This window comes from Syngnathus acus, chromosome 2, assembly GCF_901709675.1.
Source record: "Syngnathus acus chromosome 2, fSynAcu1.2, whole genome shotgun sequence".
Lineage (NCBI taxonomy): Eukaryota > Metazoa > Chordata > Actinopteri > Syngnathiformes > Syngnathidae > Syngnathus > Syngnathus acus.
In genome coordinates this window covers 3,609,440-3,627,664 of record NC_051088.1, presented here as the reverse complement: position 1 = coordinate 3,627,664, position 18,225 = coordinate 3,609,440, and the positions used below count along the sequence as shown (strand labels likewise).

The 18,225-nt window shown below is 42.7% G+C and overlaps 1 protein-coding gene across 1 annotated transcript; it reads left to right on the top strand.

Annotated features, from left to right (window-relative positions):
* Positions 1 to 1,850: 1,850 nt before the first annotated feature.
* kpnb3 (karyopherin (importin) beta 3) lies at positions 1,851 to 17,933 on the top strand. Its single transcript, XM_037244979.1, has 26 exons — positions 1,851 to 2,008; positions 7,204 to 7,284; positions 7,612 to 7,804; positions 7,891 to 7,993; positions 8,144 to 8,240; positions 8,325 to 8,429; positions 9,433 to 9,555; positions 11,000 to 11,120; positions 11,231 to 11,321; positions 11,400 to 11,506; positions 11,609 to 11,733; positions 11,809 to 11,898; positions 11,971 to 12,144; positions 12,234 to 12,452; positions 12,526 to 12,609; positions 12,692 to 12,824; positions 12,896 to 13,017; positions 13,288 to 13,384; positions 13,517 to 13,689; positions 15,025 to 15,136; positions 15,217 to 15,272; positions 15,339 to 15,461; positions 15,538 to 15,757; positions 16,471 to 16,699; positions 16,794 to 16,935; positions 17,013 to 17,933. Exons 1-26 carry the CDS (start codon positions 1,931 to 1,933, stop codon positions 17,097 to 17,099), a joined length of 3,285 nt encoding a protein of 1,094 aa, XP_037100874.1. The 5' UTR covers positions 1,851 to 1,930; the 3' UTR covers positions 17,100 to 17,933.
* The last annotated feature ends 292 nt before the right edge of the window (positions 17,934 to 18,225 follow it).

Sequence of the window (18,225 nt, the reverse complement as noted above, 5' to 3'; positions counted from 1 at the left end):
TGTCGCCTTGTCAAAAGAGGCACACAATCCTAGATTACAGCCTCACCTGTCATCAATATTTGATCAAATTGTGGGTGTGTACAAAAAAGCCCCAGCACACCAAACCTTCATATCAACTGTCTGCAACTTGTCCTCTGACAACATCTCTAAAGATTGACACTGTTACCTAAGTGTTGATTATCAAGAGGCTTAAGACCATCAACTTCAGTATCAAGTACAAACAATAAGAAAAAGATTAGAAAAGATTGGAGAGGTTTGTGACTAGGCCAGACCACGCAAGACAACTGCTTGGGAGGACTATATTTGTTGGTTTGAAAATCCAAGGCCAGCCTCTTTTCCACTGCATCTTTGTCACCTTAGACCCGGATGGATAGAAGATTCACAGAGGAAACAGTTACGTTTGGTGGCGGGAAAATCATGGTCCGGGGTTACATCTGGTACGCAGGCGTACGAGAGATTTGCAGGGCGGAAGGCAATATCAGTAACCTAAAATATCAAGAAGTAAGGCATCAAATTTTGCAGCAGGATGGTGCTCCATTACATTCATTCATCTCTACATAAAAGTTCCTTAACACGAAAAAGATCAGCTCAAGGACTGGCCGGCCCAGTCACCAGACAGACGACCTAAACAATCTTGATGAACCCTGGGAGCCTTGTAAAATGATTTGCTTTGCTATTCTTGATTACTTAATCAATAAATTGGGAGAATTATTGCTGAAGCAAATGGATTCCGTCCTCAAGCTCACGAAAGTCACACAAGAAGCACCTTAATTTGCTGATGTTATGCGACATATTTTTGTATTTAGTACATTTGTTCAGTTTTCACATTACTGTCTGTAGGTGACAATACGTTTGTTGACCGTTCTATGTTCATTAAATGATCAATATTTCTACAATAAAGCAAATTTATTTTAGTGCATTAAACATTATTTTCACATGAGCCATTTCTAAAACCAATGGATTAATTAAGTCATCCTTACATCATCCGAACCGCTTATCCTCACGAGGGTAGGGGGAGTAACCCTGTACTGGTCGCCAGCCAATCGCAGGGTTAGACAAACACAATTTAGAGTGCCCGTTCAACTTTTGGAATGTGGGAGGATATAGGAGTACCTGGTGAAAACCCACACAGGCATGGGGAGAACAAGCAAACTCCAAAGCCAGAGTTGGATTCAAACCCTACACCTCTGAACTGTGAGGCGGACGTGCTAACCAGGGTCATTTTAACAAAGTCAGGTTAATGTTATTTCTAGAAAATTGATAAGTGGCAAGACTTATCGGGACTGTTTAATAAGAAAAAGTCATAGAATAATTTGTGATTGTCACCATGCACGTTTTATGTTGCTGGAATATCATAGTTTGAAAAATATATTTTGCGTTTAAATGCTTTCCTCTCTTGAAAGATGGAAAATGTTTAATAACATTTCATTGTTATTAAATTCTTGTTTCACCCCAATTTTCTATTATACTCCAATAATACTAGTCAAAATACCATTTAAAAATACGTACTGAATCAAAGGTACTGCGTGGGGATTTCTTAGTTACGACTTTTGTTCACTATGTTACATACACACACTGATGTGTTCATTGATGATTTGTTTGTTTGTTTGTCTGTCTGTTTTTGTGAAACCTACACGCACACAAGTAGCGCTTTTTTGGTTTTCTTATTCATATTCTAATGAGCGTTTTCCCGCGATTTGATACATTTATTGGAGACACTCACTTTTCGACGGCCAGTCCGTCCAATAGACGAACAGAAATCTTTTGAGCCAATGGCGCGCGTCTATGGGGTCATCCAATGACCAATGGCTTTTAAGAACATTTACCAAAATAAACCAATAGGAGGCTAACGCCGTCGTGCCACAGAAGCTGGGACTGCCGGCCTCAAGTCGCCGCGTCTCCACCCGGCTGGTCTTTCTGGATCTCTGCAATGGCGGAACAGCAGCAATTCTACCTCCTGCTGGGTAACCTGATGAGCCCTGACAACAATGTCAGGAAACAATCAGAGGTAAGGATTCAAAGGTTCCATTAGTTTCACGCCTGTCAAAGGAAGGTGTAGCAAAGTGGCGCGTCTACTGTAGCCGAAGCTAACCGCCCTGCTAGTGCTATGTGTAGCCGCGCGTCAAGTTCGGTAGCCCACGTGCAATGTGATCCAGCATTGGTTAGTGGTCAGCTAACGCTACAATGCTAACCTGTCGAACCGTAGTGCGTAGTTTTGTTGGGCACGAGTGAACTCGGAAACAGGAATCATCTTCGTGACATTCGCAGTGTTGCACGCACCCACACGCGGTTTGCGTCGTTGCCAGTCGCGTATATTGAGTGTAAAATGTCCCGGTGGTATTGGTATTGGTGGCATATCAAATCGTCAGCTGGTGCGATAGCTAGGCGTCGAGCTAACCCTAGTGTTCAGGAAGTAGCATGGAGCTACATAACGCAAGCTACTTCCCGGTGGCTAACGTAGCAGGGATTGGAAATTAGCACCGATTAGCGAGTGTTAGTCATTTGTTGTATTGTCAAAATATTGATGCGGAAGCAAGGGTCGCGCTGTGTCACAAGCAACATAAATGAACGGCCCTGATTTAGGGTGCGCTAATGTGCGCGCGCAACTGCTGAATAACATTGTACTTTTCTTGCTTAATGTAACTAAGAGACACTCTGTTATGACACAATTGGGACTGTCCTCAAACTCTAATCGTCCACCTGCCATCTTTTATGATATTATCTCGATTCTCGACTGACTTGTTTGAGTCGAGCTGTCGTCTTAGTGCACAATGACGACCCGCTTGTCGCGCCAAAGCTTTGCTATTACGAGGATTGTCCTGGACCTCTGCAGTACACAACAGTTTCTAAAAGATATTTGGGCCTTTTTAACCATCAGTCGTCCGCAATCTGACGTATTTAAAGCGCGAACTCTCTACCTCCGTGCGAACGATTGCAACTTGTCATCAATTGTACTTAAGTTGAACATATTAGCTGGGCGTATCATGTCAACCAGACATCAGTCTCTGACCCGTTCAATGTACGTACAATCAGTTTATTTCGGGAGGGCTACCCATGTTAGAGTCCCCTGATGATTATTTTATCGGACATTCACAGAGGCTGGGTCATACATTGAAGTCATTATGTTTCATTGTAATTTTGATGCAGCTTCCACAATTTTGGGTAAGGCAGAAAGATTTTGACCCCTCTGCCCCGCCCCCAATAATTGTGATTGAATATATTATTCTTTATATTACTAAAATATAAAATAGAAATATAGGAGCGCTGGTGTTAAACAAATAACATAAGTGTATTGTTTGTCAAGTTATAACTGTAGTTGAACATATTTCAGGTCATTGTTTCAAACTCCACATTTTACCTTCCATAAGAGATTCTCATGTGGGCCTTTTAGTCCAGTGCCTCCTGGTCTAGCCTTAGAATCACTATATTGCAGCAGTTGTCCAAGTGACTCGCTTTGAGGTTAAGGGGCACTGCTGCGCAATATTTCGTGAAGACAAATATTCATTGAGATAATGACACATGCAATATGCGTATCGCAAATATATGCAATAAATCCATATGCAATAGTATGAATTTATTAATCGGGTGCAACCTTAAATCCCAATTCTCAACTAGAGATGCACCGATCCGACTTTTTCAGTTTCGATACGATACCGATGCCGTGGCTTTGCGTATCGGTCGATACCCGATACCGATCCGATATTATGGTTGACTTAACAAGCTACATACCTCTACATGTGGAACAGAAAAGACTAAAGGCAATGGCATCAGGCATGACTACACAGTTCATTCCTAAGACAAAATGTAACAAGATAAAGCAGATTAATGCAATGAACTATTTATTTGCAACAAAAATTGTGCAACAGCAGCAATAAAGTGTATTAGCATTTAAATTCAAGTAAATTAGGATACAAACTTCTTAAAAAAAAAAAAATACAAATGTTGCAGCTGAAACTGCACTGGGCAAATATAGAAAGGGTGATCAAGCACACAGTAACCAAATATTAAAATAAATAGTAAACATGTAAACATTAGGTGCTGTTCCACATCACTCATGACCTGTTGATGCTCTAAATGCTCATTTAAGCAGCAATGAGAAGTGCTCCCTGAAAACAAGCTCCGCTTAGTACTAGTACTATAACTGGCAGTACTACCACCACCCCTGGCAACATTAGCTTTGCAGACATTACAAACTGCCGTCGAGCTAGTTGGCGTGTTCAGTTTAAAGTACCTCCACACAGCTGACTCTTTCGTTCGCTCCATGTTTGCGTTTGTTTAGAAAACTCTCGTGGCATGCGGCACACGTGCTGCTGACATATGACGTAGCCCGCGTCCCGCGGCACACGTGCTGCTGACGTATGACGTAGCCCGCGTCCCAATAGATTAAGGAAAGGATCGGCTCACAGATCGGCTGCATTTTCCGATACCCGATCCATCAATTTTGTTGATATCGGGGCCGATATCCGATCCAGATATCGGGGCCGATATCCGATCCAGATATCGGATCGGTGCATCTCTATTCTCAACACCCATGTCACACGTGTTTCCAATGTTGTGCAGCTGTACTAAGGAGTTTTGTCAGCTTTGAGGAAAAAAAATCTATGTATTTATTAAGACTCATATTCTGAGACATGATAGTAAATACATTTTTTTTTCATCCAGCCATCCAATTTCTGAACAGCTTATCATAAATTAAAATTTTGAGTGCCAAAAATGGCCTCTTCACATCTGCAGTCTGTCTTGTGTATCTGAATGATTACGTCTGGAAGGCTCATGGTTAGCACAATGCATCTGACATATTTTCACAGAGCATTCCTTCCATAGTATATTTGAGCATGGTAAATTTGTCCTGCCACTGCAAATCAAAACTGCTGCTCAGCATTTTGTGGAAAGATGATTGTGAGGTTACTAGCATCAAAGTATTGTCAACATATGACCTCTACGGGTGGTACGGTGACGCACTGGTTAGCACGTTCGCCTCACAGTTCAGAGGGTGCGGGTTCATTTCCACCTCTGGCCCTCCCTGTGTGGAGTTTGCATGTTCTCCACGTGCCCATGTGGGTTTTCTCTGGGTACTCTGGTTTCCTCCCACATTCCAAAGACATGCAGGCCAATTGACCACTCCAAATTTCCCGTAGGTGTGAGTACGAGTGCAAATGGTTGTTCGTCTCTGTGTGCCCTGCGATTGGCTGGCAACCAGTTCAGGGTGTCCCCCGCCTACTGCCCGATGACAGCTGGGATAGAAATGGCTGGCTATTACCTCCTATATACGACTTCAAATGTTTAGTGACACATTTATTGGGGGACATTGTGGTCATTTTACAAACTTTTTTTTTTTCTTGAAAGCCTGACATTTCTTTCGAATACATCAAGCTATCGTTACAGTCAGCTCCCACCGCTTCTTGAATCATCATTCACAAACTCACTTGTCACAAGACTGAAGCCTTATCTTACAAAGAAAAACACCCAAGCCCAGCTAGCTACATTTGTCACAAACTTTTTTGCCATAATTGCAAAATAGATGTTGGTGCAAATGTAACACTGCTTGGGATAAAACCCTTAAAATAAAACCACTTTTGTCCACTAATCTTGTCTTCCTTTGCAGAGGTCTGAAATCCTCTGTCCTATTATGCTATGATTTATTAGTCATCGCCAGTGTTGGGCAAATTGCTTCCGAAATGTAATTAGTGACTAGTTACCGTTCCAAAAAAAGTAATTAAGTTGTTACTCCTTCATAAATGTAACTAGTTACTAGGCAGAGTAAGTAAAAACTTTCAATTATGTAAAAGAATTCAGATTTTTAAGCATGTCAATACAGTTGCATAAAGTCGAACAACATAGACCAGTATTTAATTTAATGTAATATTTATTGAATAGAAGTGTAAAATATATAATGAATTCTCACACACCTTCCAGACAATTGTTCACATCAGCCGGGCGTGCACTTTTCCATTTTTTTGTACGGTAGAACTCCTCTGATGAGGGGGAGGGGGAGTTACAGCATGGAGTGGCCGACAATTTGCTATATGGTAATGTAAACAGTGTTGTCTTCTTACAGTCCAATGCTGAAAAACATACCAGATATGCCAACTTCCTCACTCAAAGTCACAAAGCCACATTTCAGTGTTAAAACAAACGGTGTTAAAACAATTAAGATAGTAATTGAGTAGATCATCCATGACTGAAAAACTATAGTGGTCTTGGTAACATCGTTACTTCTAACCCCCTTTGTCCCAACACTGGTCATTACTAATAGACTTAATTTTTGTAGAGGACTACAACTCCCTGCAGTTAAAACAACAGTTTGTGTTGTTTCATTGGTATTGTTTGGTGCTTTACAATAAAACAAGATTGGAACATTAAAGGTATGCGTTTCATTATTAAAAAAATGGGGATTGACAGGTCAGCCTTAAGTTTAACAAGTCTAACAAGCCAGAGAAATTGTGATCGGTGACTGAAACATGCAAGTTTATTATTTGAGTTTACATCCAAATATACATCTCCTCCTTGGTGACAAATTCATTTGAGCTGTGTTCTACTTCACGTCCAAACTAGGGGGAAAAGTCTCAGCCTACCGTCTGTTCAATTGCTTAGCAGTCACTGGTGCCAAATACAACAATCTTGCCATGTCCTTGCTTTGTAGCTACTGCGACCTACCATACTGTGGGTACTGCAAATACAAAATGCAGTTTGTTATGCCATAGAGTTTTATGTCCAGAAGGGAATCGGATCAAACGTCTTCAGGAGATCTGAAGATGTCTGTTCACAGGAGACTCCCCTCACAATCTGACAGTGTTTTTGCAAAGAGTAGTTGTCAAGTATTGCTATTTTACATTGTGACGTCCCGAAACCCAAAAGATTGAGTCCTCTAAAGTAGGCTGAAGTTGCAGTGACAAAGTAATACTTTGAGGGTATCCATATTTTTGCCACCAGGTTATTGTATTTATCTTTTTTTTTTTTTTTTTTTTAATCCCATTTAAAAAAAATCTTGTTTCGCAATTGAGTTGTACAGGTTATAGGTCACAAACCAAGATGCTTATTCTCATTGTGAAGATTTCCAATCTGAATTGATTTGTTGTCGTTACACTGCCATGGTGCCGATCGCAAATGTGCCGCTGAAGGACAAAATAAAAAATCAGAATTGTCACTTGACTCGTGTATTGAAAATCCAGCCTCTAACCGCTGTCTATTCTGTATTTCCAGGAGACCTATGACACTATCCCCGGTCAAACAAAGATCACGTTCCTTCTTCAGGCCATCAGAGATCCATCTGCTGCAGAGGAGGTGCGTGCGCATCTGTACACTTCAAAGAAGCCAACATGCACATGTTAAATATTTCGCTGACAAATGTAGTCCTCTCATTTTGGCTATGACAACCGCTTGCTATGAGTCATAGCTTTGGTATTGGGGCATGTGTGTGAGTCTACCGGCTGTTTGGTCCTTGCGCTAGGACGCCTTCTCGTTACCTCCAAGCTGATATTTTTAGTTTTTGAAATGGGAAAAGGCTGAGAAACGCTCCTCCTGGGGAGGATGCCGCCCAGATTGCAAAATGGTTGTTTATGGCAAAAAATGGGGGGTCGTTGAATAGTATTTTTGTTCTCCACCCACCAGGTCAGACAGATGGCAGCGGTGCTTCTGCGACGGCTGCTGTCATCCTCCTTTGAAGAGATTTACCCCGGCCTCACAGTTGACATGCAGACAGCCATCAAAACTGAACTTCTGACCAGCATCCAACAGGAGACTTCACCAAACATCCGCAGGAAGGTCTGCGACATCGCGGCAGAGCTCACCCGCAACCTCATTGGTAATATTTGAATCGGTTCCAATGTCATATTAGGAGTTAACTTTCCATCACAGGGTTTATATAATATTTCTTATTTTGAACTCTAGATGATGATGGGAACAACCAGTGGCCAGAGGTGCTCAAGTTCCTTTTTGACTCTGTCAATTCAGACAATGTTGGCCTGCGAGAAGCAGCCTTACACATACTCTGGTGAGATTCATTCTAGTCGTCATATTCACTGCAGTTGTGTGTGTGATGTTGATGATCAGGATTCGAAATCTTTCTGAATTGTGAAACCTTTTCTTTAGTGGATATCCTTCAGATTTTTTCTGGCTAAAAGGTTGTCTTTCTTGTTTCTAGGAACTTCCCAGGAATCTTTGGCAACCAGCAGCAGCATTACATGGACGTTATCAAGCGCATGCTTGTTCAGTGCATGCACGATCAAGCAAACCCTCAGGTAAAACGTGCCTAAAGTTTAGGTCGGATCAGTTGACGCTAGAAACGTTTGTGATTAGTTTCTTATGCATTCCGCACCTTTCAGATCCGTACGTTGGCCGCCCGGGCTGCATCCTCTTTTGTCCTGTCCAATGAAAGCAACTCAGCCCTGCTTAAGCATTTCTCCGACCTACTGCCAGGCATCCTGAACGTAAGATTCTTGCCCATTCTTCCGTCACAAATCTATTAGGCTGGATTTTGAACTTGCAAGGATTGTTGTCACAATCGCAACATTTTCCTTAAACGATACCATGGTGAAAAACATCAGTAAGAAGCAGTGGATGATGAACCACAGCGAAACAAATTCACCTTTTTAATTCAAACAATTACTTGAAGGATCCTAAGTAAATGAGTTAGAATGAATTCAAACATTATTTGGAGCATTTATCAATGTTTTATTTGGTTGCGTGTCTGCTTGTTCTGCCTGTGATATAGTAGGTACGTTCTCAACACCACCCAAAGCCTGGCCGGCCGGGGTGGTTGGTGGTGGTACAAAAGTATGGCGGCCTGCCAGGCTTCTATTGCATTGGGGGAATCTTGACAGAACTTGCGAGCTTCTGCTTGAATTTCTTTCAAGGATGTAAAATAGTCTCCCAGAGGTGCTGTCTGGATGTGAACTGCCTCCTAGCCTCACTGGTCTTTTACTACTGCTTCCTTCTCTCATAGCCCTTTTGCTTAAGAAGGATGCTTCAAAGGTTTAAAACTCAAGTGTGTGTGTGCCCGACCTCAGTTCCGTTCAGAACTGTTGGCGCATCCTCAAGCAAAGATCTGTGAGATTTGAGAGGCCGTTCACATCCAAACTGCAGCTGTGGGAGGCTAGTTTGACACCCTCATCATCATCGGTTTAAAGTCCGCTTTCCAGGCGCCGCTGGGTTGGACACCCTGCAAAGGAAATTCAGGCAGAAGCTGCTCACAAATTCAATGGGAGCAAGAAAGGTGGAACTTGACCTGTTAAGATGGTCTGTATTAAAATTGCTTTTGATTGCTACAACACCCTACCACCTAATGCTGCAAATTTAATAAGCGGATTATTTTCAGTTCTTTGCAACCTATAAAATGTATCAAAACACTGCTGCCTATAATAAATTGGAACGGTGCATTTGGGAAACCATGAATTTGCATGGTTAATGCCTGCCATTGTTGGTTCTGATCAGGCAGTGAATGAGTCCTGCTACCAGGGAGACGACTCGGTCCTCAAGTCTTTGGTGGAAATTGCCGACACGGCACCTAAATATCTGAGACCAAACTTGGAGGCCACTCTGCAACTCTGCCTCAAGGTGAGTTGGGAAACCACGCAGCATTCATTTTGCACTGCACGGGATTAGGGGTCGACTGATATGAGGTTTTCTATAACCGATGCCGATATTTAGAGGTCAGAGGACGTGTAAATAAAATAAATGTTATGAATAAATATTAAACTCTCAAAATATAAAAAAATCCGACATATGCATATTAAAGACCAGTTTGGCTGTAGAGGCACCTGCTTCCTCTTTTTCTTTCTGTGCATCCTTGTATGTTTGGAGGTGGTGGCACATTAGGTGACTCCACAAATGGGTTGTTTTGCCTTTTTCCGCTCCCGAGCTCACCGGTCCATTGCAGAGACTGCACTTGGCCTACCCTGGTGTTGGCTCAGTGAAATGCTGCCATACTAGTAGATTTTGATTTTTGTTGTTTTGCCACCAGACTGCAATTAATAAACAGAGGAAACATTCTTAGTTAGCTTTTTAGTATCTTCAATTCTGTCTGTAATTCCAATATTTATACACATTTACAATCTAATATTAGAATGTTTTTTTTTTTTTTTAAATAATTTCAAGCTAATGTATTTTCAAAATGAAGTGTAAAAGATCCAACACCATTCAGAATCAATAAAAAAAATAGATAAATGACTGTCTTGTTTCTCAGCCTTGTATGCAAAAGCAGTGCTAAACCCTGAGTGATTTTTGATTTGACTGTTAACGTTAGACAGGTTTAATAAGGAATATAACTGCGACGTCATCTGTCAAACATCACTATTACGCTAATTAAGTCCACTTTTACTCACAGTACACAATAGATTCTTGAGCTGAATTTCATTAATGCAAATACGTTTGATGGAAACCTGGCTAGTGTCTGCATCAACTATCATGATTCCCTCAAAAAATGTCATGCAGTTCTTTTCTCCTCCAGTGGTGTGTGGGCGGAGTGCAGCGTTTGTAAGCGCTACTCCACCTCACGCACAGACTATAATTCTCAGACTCGGGGAAAAATAAAACTTAACTTATAACATTATGTTAAGTAAGCAAACTCCTGATAGCTTTCAACTATAGTCCTTCAAGCGAACTGCAAGTTAGCGAACTTTCAACCAGGTATAGCTGCCAGTTCCAGACGGTTCGGTGCACTTAGTTTTTTTTCTGTCACTAACTGAAGCAACACTTAATAGTTTACTAGTATCATACAGTAAATGTATGACCATAGGACTTTGAAATATCAGAATGTAAGCCTTACCTGTTGAGTCGGTATTCTAAACGTTTTGGTTTGGGGTCCTTCACGAAGGAACTGCATGTTCCACTGCAGCATTTACATGGGGGCTACCAGCGGACATGCCTGACTTTAGATCAGCGCTACTAAACACAAATATCGCCGATGCATAGAATTAAAAAATAGCAAATATCGGCCAAATGGAATATCGGTTGACCGGATACTATGCTTTTGATGTCAACACTCGCCATGTTTCTTCAGCTCTGCGCCGATGGCAACTTACCCAACATGCAGAGACAGTTGGCATTGGAAGTCATTGTCACCTTGTCAGAGACGGCAGCGGCCATGTTGAGAAAACACACCGCCATTGTGGCTCAGAGTGGTGAGTCATCCTTCATTATTCGCTGCTATCTCAGATTGCTACTGATGCTTTGTTACCAGAAGACACTCTCGAGAACTCCTCGGTTATTAAAGATCGGTCTGTGTGTCTAGTGCCCCAGATGCTGGCTATGATGGTGGACCTTGAGGAGGATGAGGACTGGGCCATGGCTGATGAGCTGGAGGAGGATGATGATTTTGACAGGTAACTTATATGCTGCTGCCCAAATGAAAACCTTGAAGCAGCACTGTCACCTGAGGTGCTTCCTCTGTCACCAAACAGTAATGCAGTAGCAGGAGAAAGTGCTCTAGACAGAATTGCTTGTGGCCTGGGAGGAAAGATCATTTTGCCTCTGATCAAGCAACACATCAGGCAGATGCTGCAGAGCAGTGAGTAAATGTACATTGACAGGCAGCAACTATAGCACTTGTAGTTGAATGCATTCCCCCTGAGTGCGGTGAAGGTAAAATAAAGCTAGTGTTGGTTTCCAGCCGACTGGAAGTATCGCCATGCTGGGCTGATGGCGTTGTCGGCCATTGGCGAAGGCTGCCACCAGCAGATGGAGGCCATCCTTAATGAGACGGTCATCTCTGTGCTACACTATTGCGCTGACCCAGTAAGAACTCTTTTCTTTTTTTAACGATGCTGCTCATTAACGGGGGTAAACCAACCAAAAGTCAATTCTCCTCAGCATCCGAGGGTGCGCTATGCTGCCTGCAACGCTATTGGACAAATGGCTACAGATTTTGCACCGACCTTCCAAAAGAAGTTTCACGATAAGGTAAAGTCCAATTAAAGTGAGCCGGTCCAGTTGAAAGTTTTGTTTGTGGACTACGACCTCCTTCCCGTCCAGGTGATCCCCAAACTGCTTCAAACCATGGAAGACCAGAGTAACCCCCGAGTGCAGGCGCACGCTGCTGCGGCTCTCATTAATTTCACAGAAGACTGCCCCAAATCTCTGCTCATCCCTTCCCTTGACAACTTGGTGAAGCACCTCCATTTCATCATGGTAGCCAAGTTGCAAGAGGTAGACAGACATCTAAACTAAAATCTTCCATTTTAGTCACTGCACAGCTTCAAGTTCTTCAGAGTTCTTTCTTTCCTTCTCAACCCTAGTTATTCCAAAAGGGAACCAAACTGGTCCTTGAGCAAGTGGTGACCTCCATTGCGTCTGTGGCGGACACTGCAGAGGAGAAGTTTGTGCCATACTACGACTCATTCATGCCCTCGCTCAAACATATTGTGGAAATTGCTGTGCAGAAGGAGCTGCGGCTACTTCGAGGCAAAACCATCGAGTGCATCAGCCTCATCGGTCTCGCTGTTGGCAAGGAGAAGGTACGTCAAGTGCAGTTGCTGATGCATGCTCCCTCATTCTGGTTGTCCTAACCAATTTTTTTGTTTTTGTTAGTTCATGCCAGATGCCTATGCTGTCATGCAGCTGCTTCTCAAAACCCAGACTGACTTTAAAGACCTGGATGATGACGATCCACAAGTGAGAAAGCTTGGTGGTACTTGAAACCATTTCAAGGCGTTTGTGGGTTGGCAACTTATTTTGTTTTATTTTTCAAATAAAGATCTCGTACATGATCTCAGCCTGGGCCAGGATGTGCAAGATCCTGGGGAAGGATTTTCAGCAGTACCTTCCAGTGGTGATGGGCCCCCTATTGAAGACTGCCTCCATCAAACCTGAGGTGGCTCTGCTTGACAGTAAGTTAGTTTTGTGCTTGCACTGTTGGCTTTTATTTTGATAATGTTTCAGCAAGCAATGTTTCTTATAGCCCAGGATATGGAGAATATATCAGAGGATGACGGCTGGGAGTTTGTCAACCTGGGAGACCAGCAGAGTTTTGGCATCAAGACCGCAGGCCTGGAGGAGAAGTCCACCGCTTGCCAGATGCTGGTAAGCATCTGCGACTTGCAAAAATATTTCTTCCTGTTAAACATTTTGTCATATTATCATCATATATTACAAGAGAAAAAAAATTATGACTATTTCTGATTTTATGGTTTTAAATCATGTAATCTTCCTTCTACACAATTTTTTGCGACTGTCACATACAAGCACAATAAAATTATTTTTTATTTTTGTAAAGTGACAGTGTAAACTTTTGTTCAAATACTACGAGACATCAAAAATATTGCCATTGATCAGCTAATATTTGTGTTTCAGGTATGTTATGCCAAAGAGTTGAAGGAAGGCTTTGTAGAGTACACTGAACAAGTGGTGAAACTGATGGTTCCTTTACTCAAGTTCTACTTCCACGATGATATCCTTGTTTTTGACTCATCGAATATTTTGCAAGGATGAATGAACTCCTCAAAAGAAAAATTTAACCAAATAATTCTACCAGCCAGGAAGAGGAATGCTTACTAACGAGTTATTTCCTTAACTCTATCACGTGTGCGAGTGGCGGCAGCGGAGTCCATGCCCCTGCTGTTAGAATGCGCCCAGGTTCGGGGACCGGAGTACCTCACTCAGATGTGGCTCTTTATGTGCGACGCCCTAATCAAGGCCATCGGGACGGAGCCGGACTCAGACGTCCTGTCGGAAATCATGCACTCTTTTGCCAAGGTAACGTGTCATTTCACTGCAAGAGATGCTTGCTCTTGTGCTGCGCTGTTTTTTTTCCCCTCCCCAAAGTGTTCAGTTCAGCAGATTCCCTGCCATTCAGAAACCTGCTAGCTAAGTGTTTTCTCCCTCGTGCCCTTTGTTGTACATTTTTTTTCTCCAAAATACTCTCAACACGGCATCACTGCCATTAACATTAGTCAAAAAAAGGCTGTTCGCTCAGTGCTAACATACAGTAGGAAATCTCAGACGGACGGGCTTACGGGAAAAGCAGTGTGGTCATCAACCAAACTGCTTAGCTTAGTCATGACAGTTTCACAGACATATATTCTCCACTGGAAACATTTGGTTCTGCGGGAGTTTAAAGGCTGTTTTTATTTGGCGTAGGACTGAGCAATTAATTGATTCAAATCAATATCATAGTGTAGTCTGTACAATGTGCAAAATTCACAAAGGCTACAAAAGGAAAAAAAATGTAATTTCTTTAGATCATTTGGCATAGGTATATTTTATTTCTAGTGTGTCTAGATAAGTTAAATGCTTAAGGAGTTAAGTCCACACGTTTACATACTGTACCATTGTTTCATGAAACAAAGTGATGGAGCCTTGGATTTGTTTGCATTATGTATGTATAATCTGATCTATGTTTACGCTACCAAATTTTACCAATGTTTACGCTACACTTTGGTAGAATTTGTCATAGCATGCTTAAATCTGCATGTCAAATTAACTCTAAAGTTGATGAACCAATTAAAGTGACAGCCATTTAGTACAAGCCTAACCCATAATACCTAAACATAGCACTTTTCTGGACATTCAAAGACTCTTTCCAGTAGATACACTCCTTATTCATTCCCTCACACATTCCCAATCTGGTGGCGGTAAACTACGTAAGTAGCCACAGCTGCCCTTGGGCAGACTGACTGAAGCGTGGCCACCAGCATGCACCAGCGGCTCTTATGAGCACCACCAAACATTCACACCCAGCCGGTGTCAGTGGCACTGGAGGTAAGAGGGTGAAGTGTGTCACGCACGGACACGACTCGGGCAGAGTGGTGGTTGCACAGCCGAAATTCCAGTAACAGGACGACCTGCTCTATGGCGGAGCGGCGGATACCCGGAATTATAATTAATCTTGTAATTTCTTTATTGCTTGAAATGGTTAAAAAAAAATGGGAAGAGGACCTTGAAAAAAACAAGCCCATATTAAACCTCAATATTGAGATGTGGAACAATAATAATCTTATTGTTGGAAAACAATAAGATTATTTTTTGAAATCGTTGAGCCGTACTTAAAGGAATGGCGATGCGCTCAGTTTTCTGTCTCTTCTCACCTAGTGCATCGAGCTGATGGGCGATGGCTGTCTGAACAATGAACATTTTGAGGAGCTGGGTGGCATTTTGAAAGGCAAACTGGAGGAGCATTTTAAGAACCAGGAGCTGAGGCAGGGTGAGGCTTGACAAGCAAAGACTTCATGTCGCCTCCTTGGACAAAGTTCTCATTTTGACACACCACATGTGTCCTTACAGCTAAGAGGCAGGATGAAGACTATGACGAGCAGGTGGAGGAAACCTTGCAAGATGAGGTAAATGTTAATCATATGTTTCATGAAACACTATGCACTCCTAACAACCCCTCGCTCGTGTCTCAGGATGAGAACGACGTGTACATCCTGACCAAGGTGTCGGACGTCCTGCACTCTGTTTTCAGCAGTTACAAGGAGAAGGTGCTCCCTTGGTTTGAACAGCTGCTCCAGCTCATTGTCCAGCTCATAGTATGTGTTCATTCATTTGGCTCACCAATGAAGGAATTTATTGCACTGTTATTCCTGACTTTGTTTTGTGCTCCAGTGTCCAAATAGGCCATGGGCTGACAGACAGTGGGGGCTGTGCATTTTTGATGATGTGGTGGAGCACTGCAGCCCTTCATCCTTCAAATACGCAGAGTACTTCCTGCGACCAATGTTGCAGTCTCTGTGCGACTCTAGCCCCGAAGTTCGCCAGGCAGCCGCCTACGGCGTTGGTGTCATGGCACAATACGGAGGAGAGAACTACCGGACGTTCTGCACAGGTACTACTGACAACCTCTATTCCTTTTGTGTAGGTGGTATGCATTTTTATGGGGTACAGTTTTTGTCCCGCAGATCTATGCAAAAAAAGCTGGTGTGGCCCGTAATTTCACTCTGCACTTGAATGACGGTGTCAGTGGGTTGCTATGCAAACGTAACAAAATAATTTTGGACCAATGGTGGAGTTAAAGAGCAATATGAATTGGGTTGAACAAATTTGCCAGATGACAACTTTGGGGGTGCATAATTACATAATGACAATTGTAAACAGTGGTAAACACGATTTGTCACTGCAAAAGCTGGGAATATCATTGAAGTCAGTCGGGAGGAGCGGATCCAAATTAGAGATTCAAGCTGTCAAAATGTGGGTAAAACCAAGAACCTGGACCCAGTTGAACACTACGGTTTACAAAATTGTCCTAAGTGCAAAATAGGATTCTGTGTAATTATGACAATTCCTTCGTAGAGTAAATATTTGTGTGAAAACAAGTTAATCAAATAAGTACCGCCATAAGACAACATTTTGTGCTGCTGCGTGACTAGTCCTTTGTATAGGACGTAAGGACTCTCTGTATTCTAAATTTGCCCAATGCAAAGAAGTGCTTTGTGATTTGCATTTTGGTACTCCACGGGGGGAAAAACTCCATTGGTCTGAGGATGGTTTTTCGCGTGAGAGGCGACAGATGTCATCATGTCCCATGTTTTCCTGTTCCAGAGGCCATCCCCTTGCTCTTCAATGTCATCCAGGCAGCCGATTCTCGCTCAAAGGAGAACGTCAACGCAACAGAAAACTGCATCTCGGCTGTTGGAAAAGTAATGAGGTTCCGGCCCGAGTGTGCAAATGTCAATGAAATTCTCCCCCACTGGATCAGATGGTTACCTCTCAATGAAGATAAAGAGGAGGCTGTCCACACCTTTGACTTCCTGTGTGATCTCATTGAAAGGTATGATGGTATTCAATCTGCACTTCCTTTAAGTCGTGTGACGACTGGAACTGGCATCTTGAAGTGATGCTTTTCTCATTTATGCTTTACCCAGTAACAATCCTATTGTCCTTGGACCGGACAACTCCAACCTACCTAAACTCTTTGCCATCATTGCTGACGGAGTAGCAAACGAGTCTGTGAAGAGCGAAGATGCTTGCAGTAAACGTCTGGCTAATGTGGTCCGTCAAGTACAGGTGAATTCCTCCTCTGCTATTGTCACTCGGTTGACCGCTCGCTGCATGACGACCACTAATTGTGTTTGTGTTCCCAGATGTCGGGAGGATTGTGGTCCCAGTGTATAGCGGCGCTCAGTGAGACGCAACAGAAAGCAATACAAGATTTACTGAATGCTGCCTGAGCCACCTGGTCATACTCTCACCCATAAAGCCCCTGAAGAAAAGTTGACACACTCCTCGTCTTGATCTGCAGTGTTGGATGCTGGCTTCAAGCTTATTATACATACTGCCCTCAATTGACTGGAGCGAAAATTGAGGACCCTGACGCCGTGAACTGATTGTCTCATCTCCTCTAGCTAGGTGTTTATTTCCAACCATTCCCTCAAGTCTAACATGCATCTGCCCAGAGACGCGTTGCCCCATCACAAATTCACGAATAATGATCAGAGGGGAGGGACTCACTTTAGGGGGAGTGTAGCATATGGGACAGGACTTTCTATTGGACTGCAAAGCTCAGTGAGTTGAAAATGCACACTGGGTAATCACTGCCTGTTGCCTGTGAATTTTGTTTTTCTTCCTTCCCCTTTTCTGGTTCCTCATTACATGTGGGAAGAAGACCTCTGTGAAAGAGGATGCTTCCAAAGTACCAGTAATGGCATGTTTTAAGTGGCTAACTCTTCTAGTGAACATAGTGAATTTACTTCTTTGGGGAGTCACTGTCAACTTAGCAGCTTCCTGTCCTATCCATAGCCTTCCGAATAGCTGTTCAGATGAATAAGTCATTTGCGTCCACCCCCCGAATGTCAGAGCACCACTTTTAGGTAGCATTGGAAGGGGTGGGGTTGGGGGAAATCCCAACCTGTTGTTGGTCGCTACCAACCAAGTTGAAGTCTAACTGCTTGTTGCGAATTTGTGCGTGCTACCATACTCTTTATGGTGTAACCCTTTACAGCCCTGCAGGTATGTGGTGAAATTCACAAAGTACCTACAATAAAATTCCATTAAGAATTCTGAAAGTTTTCATTTGAACTTTTGTGCATGATGTGGCTTGGGGTAGTTACATATTTTCTTGGTAGTTAATCAGGTGGGTTAACATCGACTAATCATTTCAACATGCTTTTTATTGGAACGTCAAGTTAAAGCTTTCAACCAGAACATGGGATGCAAACCTTGCTGGAAATTTAAATTTCCCCCAATGTGCAACAGCCTGCAGAAAATGCACTGAAAATGGAGTCAGTATAGCCGCCTCACACTAGACTTCAAAGGGGGGAAGTCAAGTTTAAAAAAAAATAAATAAAAAAATTTGTT

Coding starts and splice junctions, on each gene's coding strand:
- kpnb3 (XM_037244979.1), top strand. CDS start 1,931: ATGGCGGAACAGCAGCAATTCTACCTCCTGCTGGGTAACCTGATGAGC. Junction 7,285..7,611: donor ATCCATCTGCTGCAGAGGAG/GTGCGTGCGCAT, acceptor TCCACCCACCAG/GTCAGACAGATGGCAGCGGT. Junction 12,145..12,233: donor TGGTAGCCAAGTTGCAAGAG/GTAGACAGACAT, acceptor TCTCAACCCTAG/TTATTCCAAAAGGGAACCAA.